The 9,063-nt window shown below is 33.9% G+C and overlaps 1 protein-coding gene across 1 annotated transcript; it reads right to left on the bottom strand.

Moving 5' to 3' along the window:
* Nucleotides 1-3,551: 3,551 nt before the first annotated feature.
* On the bottom strand, nt 3,552-6,213 carry LOC111377578. The gene has a single exon (XM_023000705.1). It carries the CDS (start codon nt 5,366-5,368, stop codon nt 3,782-3,784), a length of 1,587 nt encoding a protein of 528 aa, XP_022856473.1. The 5' UTR covers nt 5,369-6,213; the 3' UTR covers nt 3,552-3,781.
* Nucleotides 6,214-9,063: the final 2,850 nt, after the last annotated feature.

The raw sequence follows: 9,063 nt of genomic DNA, 5'->3' as shown, positions 1-9,063 counted from the left end.
AACTATAATCCCTTCGTCAATATGATCCGATCAATTACGAGATATGAAATTGTGTTAATCTCGATCATCGATCATATCTTTCACTCTACTATTAAGTCAATATAAATCGAAAACTCCTTTTCGACTTATGAGTACACCTTGGCCAAGGATTTCATCATTGACTTAATTGAATGAAACGCAGATCATAATCTCCTACTATCTAAGAGTGACGAATCCTTTATTGATCAATCACAACCTTCATACGATTCTTGACGTACCCGAACGATGTCGTATTAGCGGCCCTTTTCAGAGCAACATCCAACACCGCCAAAGTATGACTGTCCTCATATAAGGTACCATGACGACCTCAAGTCAAATGACCAATTTTACTACCGAACGTTAGAGATTAACCACCGACACTCAGATAGTTATCCATGTGGAATCTCTCGACGGGTCTCCAATGTTTTGTTTTATAACAAACATCCACGTGTTCATTTAAGTGTCACCACACTTTAACTTGTGAGATCAGCTACTTACTTCACAAATTAGAAATGCCACACGTGACGGTCTATCCGTAATAACGATATCCGTATCTCGTTATTACTTACGACCACGGATGATTTAAGATTCAATCAGATTTAATTTGTATCTCACAATCACAACTCCTTATGATTAACAAATTACAAATATTTAAATCTACGGACTCTATTATTTATTTAATTGTCTATTAATTAAATAATAGATCTGCCATTTAATTGCATTAATTATATATAAAAATATTTATGTCCAAAGTTGATTGGACCTAGGGCACAATACTTACAAAATGGTCATGTGATATTCACATGATGTCAGACAAAAAGGATAACATTATTCAAAAGATTTTCTTTGTTCCACAACAATTGAGAAAGAAACTTCAACCTTCATTTAGAAATTCAAATACGGTAAAATCCCTCAATATTCATGACATGTATCCTTTTGCTTCAATCCATCCCCAGTATCACGCTTGTTTTACACAGCATTTTGTTAGCAGAGGATATGGATGTCACTGATTTAAAATATTAGAAACTTAATTGCAACAAATAGTAAATTGTTATATATATTCTGGTAGAATTTACACATACATACTTTTTCATTTTCACAGTTATATCTTGAAAGAAGGGCAAAATGATAGTTGCACCAACCAATGCCACTAGAATTATGGTTTACAATGTATTGGGAGCATCATACAATCTTCCTCACCTCATAAAAAGTGTCACAAAAGGGGACATTTATACTATAGTAATGCTTATTTTATTTACATTTATCTATGCATTTTTCCCTCTTTTAGATCAGCATCTAGTTCATTGTTAGTTATACCTACATCAACCAATTGTGTGAAGTTAATTGGAAGCTAAGGCACTTGACATATTTGTATAATTACCCACTACACCAACTTGTTTATTTATCTACTATTTTTATCATGACTTGCCAGTAAGAATATAATTGAACTTAATCTAAGTCAAACTGTAGGCTGTAGCACATAATATTTTAAAGAAATTAAGCTTTATTTACAATAAATTTGGAGTCGATTGTTCGTTCGATTCATTGCTGAAATATTTGATACGTAAAGAAAGAATTAAAACCTTTTCAACAAGAACTCAGGTCATTGAAATCATACTAATGCTAGGACTTGTCGGATGAAGCAAGATTGAATCCCTATTTCTCCAGCGTTGAACGAATTCAGTCACACCGTTCATATTCACGAAATGACTTGAATTGGTATCAATCTGAATACATCAAGTTATTAAAGAAACAAGCATTCCCATTTTCCTTTCATTTAATTTAGTAACCTGATTCTTTGACTTTCTTTAACATCATGGCACCGTAAAGTAGACTTTAGAATACTCGGTCCTATGTTTGTACAGTACTGCACACCAAACATGCCTTTGTTGTAAACTATGCAACGTTGAAGCAACTAGGCAGTTTGACCAGATGATAATGCCGTAATCTCTCTCTTCTATTACAAGAACTTGTGCATAAGCTCGGACGCATCAAGTTAAATACAATATTCCCACATCTAGTGAATGAGCTCAAGCTTTGATTAGTTATCACAAATTGCTCCTCTTTTCTGTACTACATGTTATGTGAGGTGCAAGCTGAGTTGACTCCAGTGAAGTCTCAAAAGCTAGGAGACAGATTATGATGCAAAAAGATAAAGACATGGAGTGCCAAATAGTTATAATATATGCTTCAACTTTACTTTTTTTTTCCCTTTCTTTTTTAGCGAAGTCAGGAGAGGAACTTTCGGATATACAAAAACAATCAATATAGATATGAAGGTTAGGTCAATTTGGATAGTGATTTAATCATATATCTGTAAACTAATCATATTTGTTAAATGTGGAATGGTACAAAGCCTCCACTTCTTTATCCTTGGTTACTTTAATTTGAATGTAAAGCCTATAAACGGAGCATGTTTGAAAGGGAGAACAGGATATTACTCATAAATCTTCAGAAAGAAAAATACGTTAAAATCTTGTTTATTATACTCTCTGGTATCTAGAATCCCTACAAAACATGACTCAACGGAACTTAGCTTCAAAACAAAACACTAGAGGTTCAACAAACGAGAATGTTTGAGAGTGCTTAAAAGCTCCTTAAACGGTTTTTGGCAGCATAAAAAAAGAGCTTTTAATCACTTGCGATGATGCAAAACAAGCCCATTTTAAGGAGATTTTAAGATCTCCCAAACATGCTCAAAACCTTAGTAGTAATACATCTAGGGTCGGCTACATGGATCAATTTTCCCACCCATCTACTGTAAAATTCAAAGCAACTATAACATGCTCTATTTGTTTTGCTGGCTACCCAGCAAATGAGTATTTTACTAAAAACTAGGAGTTTTGGCTCAGGGCGCGAAGGTCTGTTTAAGAAAAGAAATGAAAGTGCACTGAAAGATAGGATCTTATGGACCACATTGCAAGATAATGTTCGAAAGCAACTACAAGTAAAAAGCAGATCTGAGCAACACATTTCAGATTCTCTTCCTGTAGCTATAGGATGATAATAGTGAAATATAACACCACTCTACCTGGTAAAGTAAAATTCATCAGTAACTCTAAGGATTTGGAATTGGGGGCACAAGGGAATGGCAATCAATCCTTTCAGTTTCAAGTGGAGACGAAGTGGCATAGTTGAATGAAATGTAGCACCACATTACATTACCTGGCGATGTACGAATTGTGATAACTCAAAAGCTTAACGGGAGATGAATGAGAGAGTATTAGTTAATGCTTTCCGGTTCTAGTAGGGATGGAGCGGTATAGTTGAGTGAGATGTAGCACCATACTAACTAGTAAACTCCACAAAACAACATAAAAAATCCGATGTTAACGTTGTTATTATTCATGAGTTTCTGCACCTAAAAGATAATGACAATTTCATTTTTTCCTTCAGATTGATTTCCATAGCAGTGTATTTCTTCAGGTTAGTGAACTGGGGCACAACTGACTTCGGAAACTGCAAATTGCATAACTAAGAAGAATTGGATTTTCACCTATAGCGAAGTCCATTAATCATTGTGAAAAACAAACTGTGCCAATGTCAATGTTTCAATATAAAAGGATGGATGAATTTAAGGTCAAAAATTGAGGCCTATTCTTAGAATGAAATGGACGATATTATAAGGCTTCTTACAGTCGATATACAGCAAATTAGTTGCAATTCCAGCACCATCGTTGATATCAGCAAAAAACAGATCATAATGAGGCATATTGTTAACCAGATTATCCAAATGCTAGTCGCGCCTGAGTTGAATACCAACCTACCGTGAAGGAATTGGCAGCATGTCATCCTCATCCTCCTCTGGAGCCGGAAGATTAAGATCAAATAAGTTGGGAAACTTGGGCTTGATTTCTGGAGTTTGATTATTGTTTTTCCATTGACCACCGATAAAATGAGATCTCTTGTGCCCCCCTAAAGCCTGGCCGTTCTTGTAAACCTTGTGGCAGAATGGACACACGTGCACTTTGTTCTTCTTAGGCTTAACTTTTTTCTCAGCATAGTTGGAGGTATTTTTACCAACTGATTTTTTAACTGTTCTGGAATCGAGAGCATAGTCATCTAGGCTGTTTTCACCAGTTTCGTAATGAGGTTCAGAACTAACATTGTTTCTTTTGTGGCAGGGTCTATGGCCTCCAAGAGCCTGATATGAGTTAAAGGTCTTTTTACAGTTCAAGCATTCATATTTACTTCTCATCTGTGTCTTATTGCCTACTTCTGAAGAACCATTTTCCATTCTCCTACTCTCAGAAATATACTCTCTCTTTCGCGAGTGAATCTTAACAGAATTTGAATTCATCCCGTATCCATTTTCCTTGGTAAGTTCTTTGCTCTGCTCTGTTTCAAAATGCTTGACTCCATACGAGTTCTTCCTGAATCCAATAGCAGACTCCTCACGTCTAGCTCCAATACTCGTAAACAGCTTCTTGGAATCATTAGAAGAACTGTTTCTATGGTGCCCATCAACAGATAAATCGGAGTCAACCTTGGTGCATTCGTCTAAGAAATAACCCGAATCTGAGTTACTCATTTGAGCAATGTCAGCATCCAAAGCAATGGCTTTTGATTTCCTATTCCCAATTTTCTTCGTTTGGGGAGTCTCGTCTACATTGTGAACATAATCTAGGAATTCCTTTCTACAAATTTTCATGTCAATGGACGAAGATTTAGTCTCCAAAATAACTGAATCATTATCAGAAGTCTCGACAACTGAATTTACACCTCCTTCATTCCAAGAATTCCTAGATAACATCATTAAACACAAGGCTACGTCCTCTTGTTCTTGCTCATCGATCTCAGAAACAGACGAAGAACTATTAGCTAAGGAAAAAGAGGACGACTTAACAACTACATTCTTGTTCCTCTTACTCTTTGCTGATCTTGTTCTCAGCCTACGATCCTCAACCTCAGCATCCGAATTACTATCCATCACCATCTTTGAACTCGTCCAAGAATGATCGTACTTCAAATCCCTATCCTTCTCTGAATGACACGCCATATGACCGCACAATGCTTTCGTTGATTGAAACCCTTTACCGCATTGTTTGCAGACCTTCTCCTGTGGCAAGGGAGAAGTCAAATCGACAGCCCTCCAGGTTTTCTTGGGATTTTCTCTAAGTCCATAACTTGATTGCCCATTTCCAAGTTCAACAGCCTTCGACTCTTTGATGAAATTCTTTCCACCGTCATTAAGAAACATCATCTTTTCCAAGTTTGCTTCAGCTTTTTCCTCAGATTCAGCATAATTAGCAATTATATGAGCCCTCATGTGACCCCCTAGTGACTTCCCACATGGATACCTCTTGTTACACAACTTGCACACAAACCTCAATTCTTGATCCACCTCCATTGATTTACTTGATAAACCAACAAAAACCCAATACTAAAATCAAGAACAGGAAGCAATCGACTACTCAATTTGTGCAACAATGTAGCAATTCTTGATCCAGCACCAGACAAATAGTACAACAAACAGAGGAACTAAAAAAACCAGATCAGAAAACTATAATTAGAGTATAAAACAAAGTTGAGAAAGTTCAAATCCTGTATGTGGGATTGGGCACAGATCACAAAATTTATAGCTTCATATGAACAAGTGATGCAAACAGGATCAGATGTGAAAGTTTATCGGAAGTAAAAGATCGGACTCAGACTAAAAGGAAAACTCCCTTAATTCTATTTCTATGTATTCTCACTCACTGAGAAACAGGCATATAAATTATAACACCAAATAATTGTTTCAAGATTTTGAAGAGTTCAACTTGGAAAGATAAACTTTTGAACAGATAAAGAAATAAAACAGAAGCAAATGACTTTTTCTTCCCTATATTTCTCCCTCTCTCTCTCTCCTTGTGTAAATATTCACGCACTCTCTCTTTTCCTTGTTTGTACGTCAGTATTTCATGCAAGGAAGCAAAATAAAAAGATAGGCTGCACGTGTAATTACAAGAGTTGAGTTCGTTGGTCTAAATCTAAAGGTCATGATCTATTATTGAGTAATACAGTATTATCTCCAAAACATCTCCTTGAACATAAGGTCACACCAAAATATAAACTTTTCCCATAGATTTACAGAATCAAAACTAATGGTGAATATGGGTTTTCTTTAATTAAATGGGTCGTTGGAACTTTATGAGGTGTATTTTCTCACAGTCAAAGCTCATGGGACGTTTCAAATTGGAAGAGAGTTTGAGAAAAGAGTGGAATTTGGGGTTGAATACAATAGAGTTGTATAAATTCCACACAGATTTAATCAGTCAAAACTTATGATTAATATGGGCTTTTTCTTGGAAAAGGGTTAAAAATTTATTATTATCTGTAGGAATATTTGGAAAGAATTGAAAAGGAGATACATGTTTGTGATCTGTCCAAAAATCTAAAGCAAATTAAAAAAGGAAATATGTGTAAGACTTTTCTAGATTATAGGTGTACTAAGCAAAGAAACCGTGTATTCAAAGACTTGAAGGCCCAAAGTCTAAAGGGATGCTTCCGCATAAGTTCATGTTTGCTAAGAACCACAATGTGCTTTCCAATTGTACCACCAGGGGCTAGGGTTGTACAAAACTTTCGAACCAATCAATGGAACTAGACTGGACTCGATTTGAACCGAGCTGTTCTTCTTAAATTAAATACCCACACAAGATATCTGAATCAAGAATTGAAGGATTTGGTTCGATTCTAGATTTAATACCCAAACGAGCTGTTCTTCTTTAATTAATTTATTTTAAATAAATCAAATTATTTTTTTCCAAATAAATTTGCTAAATAATTATTTTAGTTTAAACCAAGAATATGATTTTCGTATTTTTAATTTTCAGTCCAAACCTAATTTAATCAAATTGACCTAAGTTTACCCAAATCTATTATTCTATCGTAGTGTCATTTCTATCGTTTTGACAAAATTGAATTGAAACTCGACTGCGCCTCTTTTAATTATTATGAACTTGTTATCTTTCTCTTCCTATAATTTTAATAATCAAATATATGAATAACTCAACAAAGAGAGATGCAAAAGATATATAAAATTGTATTACGTTATTTTGTAAGAGCTAAAATTGAATATGTTAGTTGAGTTAATGTAGTTCTGTAAATATTAAAAAATTAAATTATAGTATGGAACTCAAGAAGCAAATGGAACCGAACCCGAATGATTCCATAATTAAATTTGAACTCAACGATTCCACTTACTAAATACGTTAAAATTTCGAGTCCGATTCGGTTATCTTTAGAATCGAATCGAGTCAGACTATGTCTAGTCCTATCGGAGGTGGAGTTAGAGGAGGGACAATTTATTTTTTTTTTTTTTTTTTTTAAGTACTGGATTGATACATGGAAAAAAAAAAAACAATTTCCACTACAAAAAAGATTTTTCATTAAAAAAATAAATTAAATTAGACTTGGGGCCTGGTCTACACCCTTGTTTACTACACATATGATAACACCCACAATTAAAGCACTTAAAAACATTATCAAACAAGTAAAATGTCCGAAAATCAAAAGTTACTTCAAAATAAGAAAAATATAAATTTGAAGCTTAGCCAAACATCATGAAAGTCTTCCACCAAGATTGTTTTTTAATTATTGCCATGGTGTTGCCATTAGGCTCCTTTATTTTTATTTTTTTTTCAATGTCAGATCTCACCCATTTTTTGTTCAATCTCAGATACAACATTGAAGCGACTCTAATGAATATTTCATGCTTCTAAACGTCCATGATTCATGAGTGTTCCCCAGTACGAAGTTGAAACTAATGCAGAAATGTTATGATAATGAAAATTAAACAATAAAAAGGAAAAATTAAATTAAGAAACTACTGGAGTTGATATAGTACATATTGATTTCGAAACCTTTACTAATTTATATATGTATGTCCGAAGTGTAGAGGGTACCCGTATAGCTATCGGTTTGGATCTATAATCTTCAAGTTCAATCTCAAGCGAAAGATTCGTGATATTTATGATCTTGATTGCGTCAAAGTGCTGATAGCGAATAAGAAGTGACTTCTTTTTTGCGTACAGGAAATTGATTAGATGGAGCTATATTGATTTTTTTTTACAACTATATGGACTTATTTAGAGGCTACCAAGAAGTCGGCCGGTCCACCACCGTTCAAGACGGGGAAGGTATCCAATTTTGACTCTTTTTACAATTGGTTTAATGACTGAATTATAAATCAATGATATTATGGAGTGTTTTGTGACTTTAAAACATACATGAATGAATGGAATTATGATAATTTATCAAGACATATTGAGCCTACCAATAATATAATGTACAAACACATAATATAATTTCTTAAATATATAATTAGTAAAATTAAATAACGAAAACGTAAAGGAATAACGATTTCATTAATCGAGATATATATTGTTTAAACCTACAAGAGAAAGAGAGAGACTAAAATAATTCAACGTGGGTGTAGAATATTTTATTTTTCTCAATATGTTGTGAAAAGTGGAATGAAGTGACAAAAAAAGTTTATTTCCAATATGCTCTGAAATTGAGTCAACAGTATTAACTTCTTAGTAATTAAAACCTACTAAAGAAATAATAATGGAAAATTGAATACGGCATTAATAATTGTAATTATTGATGCAAATGCCAATTTTCCTTAGGAAATTAGGTATTTTGATCCCAAATAAAATCGAGCAATTAATTATCTTAATTTTGATTAATTATCTTAATTAATCAGACATTCATTCATGGAACCAAGCACTCTAGACTTAATATGCACAATTTCAAGTCTGATTTCTATGGAGTAATGCGTCATGATAATGGAACGTGGGTGATGGAATAATCCATTGTCCCTCGCATTTCTTTCTCTCTTGAAATCACGTCTCAACTACCTCTATTTCATAAGAATTGAACTGTCAAATCCCATCATTCCACAAAAAATGCCATATCAATGATGTTTCATCATCATAATAATAAATAACATTTTTTTTTTTTTGCACAATAATTGAAAACATGCTCAATTTTTAAGTGGCAAAGAATTAAGGGATCCCATAATATTAATTTCTTTATATTAATTTCTTTATATATATA

This window comes from Olea europaea, unplaced genomic scaffold, assembly GCF_002742605.1.
Source record: "Olea europaea var. sylvestris unplaced genomic scaffold, O_europaea_v1 scaffold1681, whole genome shotgun sequence".
Taxonomy (NCBI): Eukaryota; Viridiplantae; Streptophyta; class Magnoliopsida; order Lamiales; family Oleaceae; genus Olea; species Olea europaea.
The sequence above is the reverse complement of the archived record's forward strand: the minus strand, read 5'-3'. Positions and strand labels throughout refer to the sequence as shown.